Source organism: Parus major, chromosome 4 (assembly GCF_001522545.3).
Source record: "Parus major isolate Abel chromosome 4, Parus_major1.1, whole genome shotgun sequence".
Lineage (NCBI taxonomy): Eukaryota > Metazoa > Chordata > Aves > Passeriformes > Paridae > Parus > Parus major.
In genome coordinates, this window is record NC_031771.1 from 6145796 (window position 1) to 6160895 (window position 15100).

A 15100-nucleotide genomic window follows, 5' to 3' on the forward strand; every position below is an offset into this window, starting at 1 on the left:
GCAGGGAAATGATGGTGGCTCTATGATCTGAAGGAGTGAGACAAGATCACAGGGCAAAAGGGTATTATTGCCAGAAAACATTTCTCCCCTACCTTTCCTAATAACACATTCAAGAAAAATAAGTAGCCACCATCATTAAGAGAGCTTTTGCTTGAGCTGAAAATACTACACAGAAACACTCATCAAGACAGTAATTAACAAAATCCATTTGAACTAGTAAAGAACAGCAACTGAAATAGTGAATTTATTTGCCCTCATGGTATTTACAGTATATAATGGTCATTTTAAACAGAAGGACATGCAGCAAATCTTATCCTGCAAATGCTCAAAGCCACAGGAACCAATGCCAGGGTCTGAGGTTTGCTAGACTGGGCTGCTTACTGGGCACACACATAACGCTTCATTTAGTACTACATGAAAGTTAATCAAGTTTAATAACCTTTTCCTGAAATGTCCCAGGAAATGAGGTAGAAAAATTAAAACAGTTAGATGTCTGCTGAAAAGCAAATATATTTATTATGCACTTTAATATACACAGGGATTTTCGCTTAATATAATACAAGGAATAAAATAAAAATTTTACAATGTGAAATTCATTCAATGTACATTAAAGGCTATTTACAACCCACTCCAGGAAAAAGCAGTCTATCTGCAAACCAAGTTAACTGAGGAGTTCAGATGGGGAATATTAAGCATAACAGACATTTGCATAGCAGAGTAACTGAGGAGGGAAAACACCTTTTTAGTTTTAAAGAAACGGTAATGTTTTCAATACTGATCACAGAGAAGACAAAAATGCATCAATTGTGCCTTGGTATCTCCTAATGCATTTCTCTCCAGATGAGTTTTTCCACATGCACACAGTATTGATATCTGTGTCCACAAAACAGTCTTTTTCCCCAGCTCTCCCATCAAGAATTTTGGATGTCTTGTGGAGATGACCTTGGAAGGACCAGCGAAATGGGATGAAGAGAAACAGGATTCCTATTTTATCTGGGCTTTTTGGGTGGTGAGAACTGCTGCCCTGGCAGAAGGAGCTGTGCTGAGTCACAGCTACACCCCCTCTGCTCACACCACTCCATTTACAGATGGGAAAGGGCAGAGCAGAGGGAACAACCGGGGAACAGCAACTTTGCTTGGCACAAAAAACCCTCACAAATGGTGATGCTAAAAATCACACACAACAGCAGTGCTGGAATTACACAGACCTTCTGAGAAAACAGATGATTTAAAGCAATTCATGCCCTATTCCAAAGGGATATTCAAAATATGCAAAAGTTTCAGAATTGTCATTCTGAAAACATTTCTTACAGGTCTATTGTCTGCTGATTTGGAGAGAGGGTTTCCCCAGTGACTGTTTCAAATGTAAATATTATTCACACAAAACCCACCAGACTATCTGTAAGTTGCGGCCCCTTGTGAAATTGGCCATATTTTTACGTCCTCTGTCCACAAGGTGCAATCAATAACAACACAATAAAATTAAATAAATATAATCCCAATGACAGCCAAGGTCAGTAGAAAAAATGTTGGCATTCAGGGATCCCTTTCCACAGAACAAAACATACACCTAATAACTAAGAAAAGCCATATTCTTGCACAGTATTGCAAATGTACTATACTTGAGGTTTGGAACAAGTTTGCTGAGAACATTTTGGTACTTTCTCTTTTCTAAACCACTAACCCTCTTAAGCCCATTCTGCCAGACTCCTGTTATGTTTATTTTATAATTGTCCCACGGGGACAAGAAATTCAATACACGAAACATCCAGAATAATCCATACTGCCGTGTGTCAGCTTCTAACATCTAATTTTAATATATGCTGAATGCCTGACTAGAAAAGATTCTTTTTTGTACATTTAGAAAAAAGCAAATAAGAATGGAGGTGCAAGATTTTAAAAAAAAAAAAAAAAAAAAAAAGTATTCTGATGACAGTTGATCATAACAACCAGACATGGAGGCCTTCAGTGCCTCAGAATATGCACTACATCTACATCCAGGGGCCATTCATCAAAGTTTAAGGATCTACTTAATCATCTATGAAAAATAACCTCAGCTCTCTATCATCTTATTTCTGGAATGATCAGAATTAGAGTATGAAAAAGATGAAATCCAAGCCTTTAGAAGAAATACTTGCATACAAAAATAGGCTTATTTTCTAAAGAGCAAGGCTGTGTAATGGTGAAGAGTAGAATATAGCTCGCATTTGTAGGAGAAAATGAACCCACTTGTTTCATTTTTTCACTTGCAGAACTGTGCAAGTAAGATGTGCACATTCAAAGGAAAAACTCACACTGCTCACTTTCACAACAATGACCTTGACTTTGCTCTCTTTCACACAAGTAAAATATTTCTGCTGTAAGAGCGTGAAGCCAGCTTTCCATTACCCGCTCTCCCGACTGCTGATTAACCGTGCTCCAGGTACAGAGACACGCTGGCTCTACCTAATCCCCGTGAAGCAGTAACCACATTCATACAAGTTTGTGCTTTAAGGAGTTATTGTCTCAGGACAGGACTAACTCAGTAATCTCTGTACTCCCCAGGCAACGCTGTCGCTGTGCTTTTCCACTGCATTCTCGCTGCATGTTCTCTCAGCCTTGCTCACAAAGGGTCTGCATTTTCCGTGGTTTGCTCTACTGACATTCCCAAACACAGTCCTTTACCTTGGAAAAGAGAAAGAGCTGTTTCTAATGTATAGAGATATACAAGAAAGCAGGATCAGACCTTTTAGCACCTCAGACATACCCATATTAGTTACCTCATTACCGTAGCAGTAACAGAGGCTATTGAAGACCAAGTGTCCAAAATTTGCCTATTGCTTTCAGTGGTCCCAGTCTGACATCCAGATTTGGTGCTGTAGTACCAGAGAGTACATTTTTGCCTCTTAAAAAATCCAAAAGACACTGCAGGTGGTTGCAGTCCGACTTCTTTGCCACCACTGAACAGCAATTACACAGACAGAACAGACAAGTACAGTATTTATAAAATACTGTTATACAAGACTCGTAATTCTGGAGGGAACCTTTTGAAGTACACAGGGAACTGACAATACATGACAACAATGCAAATGTGACAAACTCGTTGCTTAGTTTCTTTAGCCACAGAAAAATAAATACAAAAAGCACTGCCTTTTCCATAACACAGTTCACTGTGGCACATGCACCTCTACCAAGCGATCTGGAATAGGAAATCAGAATTCCTGGTTCTTACCATTTTCAGCTGTGGTCAGGGAAATACAGCATGTATCTTTCTGCAATTAAAAAAAGTGCTCATTCTGTGTGTTAAATACAAAGTACACAAAATAAAATTTTGAAGCACAGAGGGTTATACTGAGAAGGCAGCCTGAAAATGTAGGCACGTTACAGTAATTAAGGTAACTGTACTGTAGGAATCACATTCTTGAATTTCTAGGTGGACTAAACAAGCATTGTTTGCTTTCATCCCAGCCAGCTGATAAATCATCGGGAGCAGAAGCGCTTCTGTTCACAGCATCATGGAATTGGCCTGGAAGTATAAAAGAAAAACATTAAGCTTTGAAATAGTCTGTAACACAAACAGGACTGTCAGAAATGGAGCTGTATCATCCCTAATCAAAGTCAAAAGCACACAACAACAACAACCTGATGAGGAAAAGCGTTTCCTGGCTAAGCCCAGTCCTGTGATTGATTCCCTGTGCTCTCTGCCATCCCAAGCAGCTACAAGGTCCCCACAACAGGAGAGCTTCCTGGTCAGGCTGGGAAGCAGCAGCCGGGAAGGAAAGCCATTCCTGTGGTGCTACCATGGAGTATTTCTGATGTGATTCCCCACAGGTGACTCATTTATCCACCAGTCAGGGAAATTACCATTTTTTCTGCTTGAGATTTAGCAAAAGAGGAGGTAAATTACAGCCTGTGCCAAGCAATTCATAATCCACACAGAACTGTTCTAAACTCCCATCTTTAAAGTGACGCTCTGGAAGTGTTAAGAGGAAAGCAGAAGGAACCATTTGGTTACCCACACCTCATTTTTTTAGCCATTTGCAAAACCAAGAACTTCACTGAGAGAAACCCTGAATTTTCAGTAACACACCATTTGTTCCAGATTAAGCAAAGCCAAAATTTAGTATTAGATGTGGAATGTTCAGATTTCTTTATATGCTGTTTTAAAATCAAGGAAGATGGAAAAATTCACCAAACCCAGTCTTTTGATGACAGGTCAGGTGAAATGAACACATGCTACGTCAGAACCATGCAATGGATTTGTAATAAAGTATAACATGAAAGAAAAGTGATGAACATCAGGTGCAGGCACATAAGAGTTAGGAAATACAATCTTTAATTATATGTTTTAAAGTTTTATGGAAGCAGGAAAAAATTACAAATAAATTCTAATCCTGTATGGGCATGATGCACTACTGTGGGAATCTGAAGTCCTTGTAACTTTTTATGAACCTTTAAAGACTTTTCTCTCCCAGCTGACATTCCTCTCTATGCCTGTTTCTGCTGTCCTGCCCCACAACTCATCTGACCCTCTGGTAAAATTTGCATTTTACAAATGTGCAGGCTCTAGTGCAGATATTTTTGAAACACTTTATTGTTTCAAACATTTTAATTTAACCAAAATGCCAACCTAACAGGGTGCTCCACAATATTCTATCGCTCTGCAATTCTCCAGAGACCTCAGCTACATCTACAGATGTATTCTGTTAAAATTGATTTCCAGGACATTTTGGGAAACGTTTATGTGTTTCTGACAGCTGAAAACCTTCCATGTGTGGATTCTGCACCACCTGCAACTGCCCTAGAAACACTGTCTTTGATGACCTGCAGCAGAACTGAGTCAGAACTGGCAAGAACATTCTTGTTCTAAGGAGCAGCAGCCTGAGCTCTCCGAAATGCCGCATTCATGCACAAAAAAATGTTTTCAAAAATAAGCGAGCAAGCAGTAAGAGATGGGCACACTTTTCACAAACATGATGCTTCTCTGAAATTCCAATAGGAAACATACTAACGCATTCCAAATACCCTAAAAAACATACACCTCAACAGGAAGAGGGAGAAAAATAGAACTATTTTAGCTGACTCACTGAAAATTCATGTCTGAAAAAGAGACTTGTAATTACTTTTCCAGCTTAAAATTCAGTATTGAAGAGGAGGTGAGATAACTAAATGACCCCCACTGATTAAGAACAACAGAATGGTCAGAAAGCTGGTACCACTATATAGATTATAATATTGCACTGAGAAAAGCCAACTCTTTTATAGGAGGATTACCTCTACAGCAACAAAAATATAAAATTGAAGCTTTAGAATAGTATTTTATACTTATGCTTCACCCTTGAAATCCACATTCAGAAAAGTGGTTGCTTATAATTTATAAGAACCTTCAGAAACTTTCTGAGGAGCATCTTTGTAAATAATGAAATACAGACTGTATCTGAAAATGCCATGAACAGAAATTCTCATCCGTCCTTACGTTTGAAAATGAAATTCCACATCAGTGCTACGTGAAACTAATTGATCAAAGACAGTGGGGCACAATTTGAGCGACTGAATTCAACAGACAACACAACAGTAATCCAGCTCCTCTAAGGCCGGTGCTTTGAGCTGACAGCAAAGGAAATACTTGCCAGGTTAAGACTTTAACATCCATCACATAAGCAATTATGATGGTAAGCAATAACAAAATCTAATTTTAGCACATTTTAAATGAAATGCAGGCATTTGGTTGCTTTGTGACTGGGTAAGTTACCTTTTACAATGGTGTTTCCTTCTTGTAGTTGAAGCTTGGGTCGCTACCTTCAATCTGAAGTTTTAAGGCTTGCTTAAGGCTGAGTTCCGTCTCTGCGGGGGGATAGCCTTCCAACACATCCTGGTGCCCTCTGTCCTGCACTGTTCGTGGGACAGAAACCCTGCCGAGAAAAACCTGATTGCTCTGAAGATGGTAATTTGGATTTGTCATAATGCCATTTCTCTTCTTCTGCTCCCCACTCTGTTGGTGAATCAGGAACTGCTGCTGAGATCGACCAACTTCTTGCTGAGCTGGAGGGACCAAAATTTTGCACTGTGGCTCTGGTGGCATTGATTTGAGTGGCATGCTCGTGCCAGATTTGGCAATGGGCACTCGTTTATCAAACTGAGTCATTTCATACTCTAGCACTTTGGGTTGGGAGGAACTACTCTGCTTTATTTTTTTCCCAGCTGACCCAGTCTTGCTGGAGTTGTCTGTTTTGCCCCCTTTGTTCGCTTTCGTTGATTTCAAACTAGGTTTTACTTGGCTCCATTCAAACTCGCTACTGGGTGAATTATGATTTTGACTTAGGGAATGAGTTGTGGAAGAAGGGGAAACAATGGACTGCCTGCTTCTGCTGCGTGGCAGGGAATGCTGCTGGATTTGCTCCGTGAACGACAGGCTGTGGAAACTATCAATGGGCACCGTCTGAGCGGTGGCCGTCGAGGACGTGGTGCGGAGAGAAGAATTTTTGGAGCTTTTCAGGGAATTATTTGATAAAGATGACTTCTGACGGTCAACCGTGGAATCTGGAGACTCCGAAGGAGAACTGAAGGCGTGTGCAGGCCCATTGGATAATCCCCGCATTCCAGGTTGCATGTCTCCTCCAGTACTCCCTGAACTATTGGACTTCATGGTTAAGGACTGCATTTTGGAGGAGACTGATTGTAAGGGTTTCTGCTCCATTGTGTGGACTGGAGATGGAGTGCAACCATTCAGAGTCGATGCACCGTATTTTTCCAGTAATTTAATAATCTGGGAGTGTCCATTTTTGGCTGCAACCCGCATAGCAGTGCGCCCAAATTGGTCAGCGTGATTGGGATCAGCACCATGCTCCAGTAATATCTGGACAACGTCAATGTGCCCCTCTTGGGCTGCAATGCAGAGTCCAGTAGCACCTTGATTACAAGTGTGGTCAACCAGAGCGCCATGCTCGATGAGAAGCTGCACGACCTTCACGTGGCCTTGCCATGCAGCAGACTGCAAAGCGGATCTCTTCTCGTTATCTGCAGCATTCACATCAGCGTGGTACGTTATCAGCACCTGCACCATCTCCAAGTGGCCCTGCCAGCAGGAAACATGGAGTGCTGTTCTTCCTTCAGCATCGCTTGCTTCGACATTTGCACCGTTTTCTAAAAAATACTCAGCCATTGTAAGCTGGTTTTCTAATGCTAGGATGTAAAGCGTCGGCCGCCCATCAGCGTCTTTGTAGTTCACATCTGCTCCATGGCTGAGCAGTAGCTCAACTATATCTCTGTGACCTTCTAAGGCAGCAACCCGGAGAGCATTTCTCCCATCGTAGCCTCTCTGATCAATGTTGGATTTATTTTCCAGTAACATCTGCACACAATCATAGTGACCTTCCTGCGCAGCTAATATGAAAGGTATCCGTCCATCGTTATCGATTTCATTCGTTCTAGCACCTTGTTCTATAAGAGCTTCACAGATCAACCTGTGACCTTCAAAAGCTGCCATGTGCAAAGGTGTCCAGCCTGCATCATCTCTGTGATTTTCATCTAGCCCCCTGTCCAGCAGAGTCCGTACTACTTCAACGTTGCCCTGTGCAGATGCAATGCTCAGGACTGTTCTACCTTCGCTGTCGATGCTGTCAACAGCTGCACCCCAAAACAAGAGAGTATTCACGACTGAGGCATGGCCCATGGAGGCTGCTGCCAGAAGCGGCGTCCGGCCGTTGTTGTCCGTGTGGTCAACATCAGCTCCCCCTTCCAGAAGCAGATCAACCACGTCCACGTGTCCTTCATAGGCGGCTACCAGCAGTGGAGTCATGCCATCCTTGTCACAGTGGTCGACTTCAGCGCCACGGTCGATCAGGAGGCTGACCACCGAGGCGTGTCCCTTACTGGCTGGCACACAGAGCGCAGCCACAGACAGCGCCGTCCTCCCGTCCACGTCCTCATGGTTCACCTCTGCACCATGGTCCAGCAGGTGCTCCACGATCTCTTTGTGCCCCATGTATGCAGCCGCGATCAGAGCCGTCCTGCCCTCGTTGTCAGCTTTGTTAACTTCAGCCCCGTGCTGGAGCAGATTCAGCACAATATCTTCATGCCCTCCCCACGCCGCCGCTCTCAGCGCCGTCCGGCTGTCAGCGTCTGCGCAGTCCACTTTGACCCCAGCGTAGAGGAGCGCGGACACCACCTCTGTGTGCCCCCCCCACGCCGCCGACCGCAGCGCCGTCCAGCCGTCGTGGTCCGTGTGGTTGACGTTGGCCCCGCAGCCGATGAGGCAGTTGACCACCTTGGTGTGCCCCTGCCGAGAAGCCAAGGTCAGCGCTGTTTGCCCGTGGGTGTCTTCGATCTCCAGATCCGCACCCCTCGACACCAGCAGGTTGACCACATCGAGGTTGCCGCTGTACGCCGCGTTGGCCAAGAGCGTTCTCCCATTGGAATCGCACTGGTTTACGGACGCCCCGTTGTCCAACAAGGTGCGAATGGAGTCCTCCCTCTCCAGGGCCTGCCGGACGATGCAAGACGTGCGGTCATCTTCGCTGTTGACGTGAGCACCGGCCTTTACCAGCAGCTGTAACACCTCTTGCTCTTTAGGAATTAAGGTTGACAGGGAGTCTTTGACAGGTGTGCCGTTCCATATCATCCACAAAGCCAGCTCTGAAGTCTCCAACTGTAAATTAGAATTAATGAGATGCAATGCAAACTCTTGAGCTTCTAACGGCGTTAAATCTTTTGCCCGGCAGGTGTAACTCATGGCCAGCATTCTGTGTCCCTCTGCGGCGTTACACAAGTATTTCTGTGTACAGTGCTTTACATCCAGCAGCCACTCTGCAAAACTGTAATGAAACAAGATTTTTGTATTTCCAAGGCCATCGATAAGGACTTTGGATAGGACATCCAATTTGCGTTGGAAGTCTTCCATCGACAGCGTCATGTTTTTGGTCCACACCGCGTGATACAATTCTGTGGTGGTCAAGGGCCTGCAGGCTGCAAGAATTACATTAAGGATGGGCTGGACCTTTGCAAACTGTTTTCTCACAAAAAGTCTCTGACAAAGCCAAAGGTAGAGGCCATTTAATGTTCCTGGAATATCACGGATCTCCCGTAACATGATGAAATTCTCAACAACTCCATCTAGGACACGTTCCAGATACAAAAAGCAACCGCTGCTTTTGATGTGAAGCTGATTCAGCATTTCTGCCGTTTCTTTTGTGAGGTGTTGTCTCAGGGCTTCTTCCTGATCCAAACGATGCAGAATATATTGCTGCACGTCTTTCACAATGTAAGCCTTTCGGAGGTCGTCCAGACTTATTTTTCGAAAACCTGTTGAGAGGGGAGAAAGTTGCAATTACTTCTGATCCAGTTCAGCTTAACTCAATGTTGAGAGAAGAGTCAATGAAAGCCAAGACATTTTTGGGTGGGAACACCTACAATAAAATATTTTGCCCTGTAAACACAGTGAATAGAAATTAATTATAATAGCAGAAACCTTTGACAATTAGATGCACTGTTACCATCATCTACGATAAGAAAAAATATGTGCTATTAACAGAAATTATTGAAAATCACTCTGAATTAGACATTGTGCATCTGCCTTGGACCATACTAAATACCTAAGTGAAATGATCAAAACTGCAACCAAAATAAGATTATTAAGTATTATTATATTATTAAAGGAATAATCCCTTCTCCAATGTGGTTAACAATGGAATTCTAAGTAATTTTCAGCTACTTAGATTAAAACAATTATTATGCTTATTTAATTACAGAAGAGGGTATTCGCACCTGCTGCATATGCATGATTAAATGTATATAAATCACTAACTTGACAACCACAGTTTCTTCCAAAAGCTTTTATGATACAGCAGAGACACTCAAAAATAGTTTTAAACATCTTTAGACCTCTGCTCATTGAAAATTACCTACTTTTTGCAAATGAGGACTGCGTTCTAGCTAAACACCCTGGTTCTCTGGTAGGTGACTCACTGTATAAAGACTTAAGTTCTCTCATATGATCTCACTGTTTTTCCAGCTTGTTTACTCTTCAGAGGAGAAAGGGACATTATTTCATACACGCAGACTGTGTCCATCCCCTCCCCACTCAAGGAAAGGGACACCGTTCCCAGCAGCACATGCGAGGAAGTTCCCTGCGCCGCCTTAGCGGCCGTAAGATTCTCAGGAATGGGGCTGAACCACGGCACAGCCGTGTGGATACACAGCTGCCTCTGCCATTTCAAACATTTGCTCTGGTAGGGCCAAGGTAAGCACTTGATGAGGACCTACCCTCTCTGATTAATGACACACTCTGCATTGTTTGAACGCTGCTCTTGCGGAAGTTACAGGAAAACCACAGAGGTCACGGAGGCAGCAGCTTCAGTGACTGCGTTTCAGGCCAGAACTGCACCTCACTTCTCCAGGGACAGGCTGTGATCCCTTCCTTACAGCCAGCTCAGCTAGTCTGCTCTTCAAACCAAAGCTAAGTAACAAAACTCAAAATTACACTGAAGGAAAAGCAACCATAGATCAATGTGTTCAATTCAATTCTGGCCCCATCTCCATGGAAAAAAAAATCATTTTAAATGAGCCTCTGAAGGATGTTGCTTCTAGATCTGTGTTTTTATTGTATTTAAACAATACTCTGTAGATCAAACTGCTCAGTCTGTGAGGTTGTTCTGACAGCAAATTCAGGCTGGTAACAGAGCTGTGGTTTTTGCTCCCCAGTGGCTTCAGCAGAGGTTCTGAATGTCCCATTAAGTCATTCAGTTAATTGTTTAGTCTACATGAACACTATTCAAACAGGACAGATGAGAACAGAGAGGCCAACTTTGGAAGTGTTACGAAAATACTTTGCTTTCCTTAGTAGTTATGGAAGCACTACAAACAGGACTGAACCAATAGAACACCTAAAACAAAATCATGCTTCTCCACAAAATGAGATCATGGGAGAGGACACTTTTGCTCAGTCAGTTCAGAGGATAAGACTACACATGCAAGACTGACTGCTACTTGAAGATTTTTGACAGAGAAGGCCAGGAGGAAGAAAATAATCTTTCTCCATTCCAGAGGCTTTTTTTTTTTTTTTTTTTTTTTCTGTAAAAAGAAACACAGGAACAGCTTTATCCACCATAATGTGCCACAAATTCAAGTAATGTCCTAACCTGACCCGTTGGATGGCATAACTTATTGCTTTACTATGTACTTTATTAAAATATTCTGTATGTAACTCTGGGAAGCCCTTAATTCTTGCATATAACCCAAATAAAAAACTTTGCTGAGTAAGAGCAGACAATGCCCTGTGATTCTGCAGATCCCAAGCTCCCACTTGAAGTGAAAAGCTGTTTCTAGGTCAGGATCCTTCAGAAGATACAGAAATGAAAAAATAACAGCAAAGCCAGGGCATTGCTTGGTGCATGGACCCACAGTCACACGCATACAAGGAGCTGTAACTAGAGACAAGTGTCCCTTTGCCTGGCTCATGTCTGCAGAGGGAACAGCTCTGCTTTGCTCAGTCTGGAGCAAATACAACCACCCTGTTCACTCACCTTCCTCTGAACTGCCCTGTTTCGCCTCACACAGATCTGTCCCCGTCCCTTGGCTGAACGAGAACAGACAGGGAGCTCTGCAAACTCATTCTCTACATCTTTAGACCTAAATGACCCTGCTCATAAAATCCCCAACCTCTCCCATTAATCCCACATCCTTCCTTCCGATATATACCTGCAAATGTAAGCTATTTTTATTTTTACATCGCTCAAGTGTTTTTTCAGCAGTAGATTTAATTTCCCTGCCACGAGAAAACCCCCGACGGACTGGCACAACACCAATCCTGAGATTTCAGCTGATGCTCAGTGTTGCCTGACTAATGATTACACTTCACCTCCCCTGACTCCCAGCCTTCACAGGAAAACTTGCAGTGATAGCTGTTTAAGCGCCTCTGTCTCAGTCTCGGGGCTTCAAAAACAGAAAACTCTTGCTTGTCTTGCAAGAGGTCTTTGAAAAAACATTTTCATTTTTGCTCCTCAAAATGGGTGGGAAAGTGAACATGAGCATTTTGGATGTGATAACAAAAAAACCCAAACCCTAAGCACTCCAAATAAAAAAGTAAAAAAGGAAGGTTTTGTGTGTTAGGCATTTTTTCCCCTGATTAAATGAGGTATCAGCGCCCAGAGAAGCTGTGGATGCTCCGTTCCTGGAAGTGTTCAAGGCCAGGTTGGATGGGACTTTGGATAACCTGGGACAGTAGAAGCTGTCCCTGCCCACGGCAGGGGGTTGGAATTAGATGGTATTTAAGCTCTCTTCCAACACAAAACACACTAAAATGATCAGATTATGTTGTTCCATACTAGAGCTACAAATATTACCTTGATCTGCTCTTACCTGAGATATACCAAATATCTACGCTCTTCAGAAAAGTAAGTAAATTTGAGAGGGCTTCAGAGCAGTTTTAAACCATTTGATTGGCTACATGTTTATGGAAGCCAAAAATTGCTTTTTTTTCCTTTTTTGCAGTATCTCCATACATTCCTTGTTAATGAGATCCTATATATTGTATCTGAAAATAAGCTTGAATAGCAAGAAGAACACAACACTCATACAGACTTTCACACATCCCAGGGATGAAACGTCCTTTAAGGGCTGGGATTAACAAACTGCCATTGTAACAGAATTTTGGACATAAACAGGATGTTAATTTTAACCACTGCATCAAGCCATACTATAATAAGCAAATAATTCAAAAGAAGCGTGATAGATAGAACTGAATTTTTTAAAGTCTGAATGTTTTGTTGCTAGTTTGAAGAAGGAAAACAAAGCTATGGTTTTTTTCCTCCAAATATCTGCTTAAATGAAGTCATTTTACATTTCCAAACAAAGCTCCTGCAAACTTGTTTTTCAACCCTGCCCCATACAATAAGTCACTTTCATGGACAAGAAGGACCAAAATACTAAGAGAAAGCTCATTTTGTTTCAGATGTATTCCCATGAACTACTTAAGCTTAGCAAAACAGAAGTTACAGTAGACAGAACTTGCAGTCCCACGACCCTGCTTCTTGCATTGTTAAAATTTTTCTTACAACACATCACTTCCAACCCAATGGGAGCTCCAATATGGATTGTTCTAATTTATTACATTCTGGCAGTTCTGTAAACAAATCTGTTCCAAATGTATTCCTTGGCAAGACCTAGGGTCATTCAAAAGGGGAAAAAAAAGTATCTTGGTTATAAATACTTTTATAGCGTGTCAACTTTTTCATACTTTTAATAGTAAAAAACCTATTAACTAGCAAGTTTCAATACTTAAAAATACCCTTCCACCTTTATATCTTTAAATGGATTTACATAAGCACATAACAGAAATTTCAAGTACATTTTAATGTATTTAACTGAATTGTTAGGTTTAGAGTAATCCAAATTATTACAAAGATGGCAGTAATTTGGCATTATTAATTTATGCTGCTGATCTAAACATGTATTGAATTAGGCACTTCTGTGGGCATTTATGCACACCTGCTCAAAAAGAATAACTTATCCAGCAGAGTAAAGGGCACCTGGAGACCCAGGCAGCACACTTAGCTTTTAGTGCATTTGCAGTATATTGTGCATTACAAATTTATCTGCCTCTTCTGCAGGTGCTACAAGACACTGAGGCTGCTCTCGCTGGTCCGTGTCACTGCACAGAAGTTGATTTAATTACATCTACAGGTAATAGTCCATTTAAAATAATTTAGTCTTTCCTCTTTAATTACAAGGCAATTAAATTCCAAATTCACACACAACTTTTTACAAGGAAATATGAAATTCCCTAGTGCAATGCTTTCAAAGTGGTAATGAAAAGAAAGGACACAGTAATTAAGAGCTCTCTATATATTTCCAAAGCATTCTAAATAATTTTTCTTTCCAAACCCCAAACCTAAGCAAGAAATAAGCTTCTTCAAATCTTCAATATTATAAAAGTAAATTTTACAACCACATAAATATAGAGTTTATCTTTTATAGTAAGAATCCAACTCCCATGAAGACTTCAAAGAAACATGAAATTACCCAAATAAATTCAAGCCTACAATGGAAAACTAGAGGGCAACTTTTATTTTTAATTTTGGAAGCAATCTCTCCTGAAGTAGTCTCATGTAATTTATTTTCTGGAATGGCAGAAAGGTTCAGCTCCAAATCTGGCAACTGATTTCATTTGGGGATTCAGCAAGAGAACTACTTGGGTAGCTCCAACCAACAAAGTGAGGCTTCTGAGAAAAGCTGCATTGTGATTTTTTACTGTACTCCTCTAAAATTTTTGCATTTTGCTTATTTTTTAATTTTTTTGGAAAAGCTGTGAGGTAAACAACCCTCCACATCTATTCAGACCAGTAAACAGTAGAAACATGAGAAAGACATGTTCCCAAGATTTCCAATTAAGAACAAATTCCCATAAATATCAACTCCTAGAAGTTCCTGTCTGTCTGGGACCGAATGACAAATAAAAGGTTATGTGAGGAACGGAAGACATTGTCATGTTCAAGTGGGTGAATGGAACTTGAGCTGCCTCTGAGGCTGAACTAAACCCTTTCACCTCCACTTTTGATATTTTATTGAATTTTGCAGTATTTTTCTGGTATTTGCCATTAACCTCATGAGAACTCCGGCTCCCTGAGATGTGACATCTGCACAGGTTGTGCTGCACTGCTGCACTCATGCTTGAGAAGGAATTCCTTGGAAAAATGTCAGTGTTTTACTGAGGGATATAATCAAGTCAGATGCCACAGATACTTGATTTACGTGTCTAGCAAAAGAAGAAGAAATTAGGTAAATGCCTATTAAAAAAAGCCTTTTAAACCATTTGTACATATGCACTTTTGCCTATTTACCTTTATGCTGCTAATGAGAAATTAGCTGCTGCTTGCTCCAATTTATCTATGTAAAATTGCCTGATTTTAAAATACCTCAAGTTTTCCAAATAATATGAGGGATTTTTCAAGACAGGGAATTAGTTTTGTAAGCACGACTCCTGTGCTTTCAAGATTTAGTCTCATTTTAGAAGAAGCATTAGAATTAGCCCATTAGCTAAAAGTGAAATAAAAATAAAACTATGTTCTGTGCCACTTTCATGCTGGAAAGGCTGTGTTGATGTAGCTGCTTGAGTGCCCATACTTGG

General features: G+C 41.5%; 1 protein-coding gene across 2 annotated transcripts in view; it reads right to left on the minus strand.

The window, feature by feature from the left end:
• Positions 1-214: 214 nt before the first annotated feature.
• The window catches only part of ANKRD50 (ankyrin repeat domain 50), a 39935-nt gene continuing 25049 nt past the window's right edge, over positions 215-15100 (minus strand). For both annotated transcript variants that reach the window (XM_015625571.3, XM_015625573.3), the window contains exons 4-5: positions 5732-9279; positions 215-3505 (exon numbers count right to left, since the gene is read on the minus strand). In XM_015625571.3, coding sequence (XP_015481057.1) covers positions 5735-9279 — 3545 coding nt within the window. In that variant the 3' untranslated portion in view covers positions 215-3505; positions 5732-5734. The remainder of the gene's footprint in view (positions 3506-5731; positions 9280-15100) is intronic.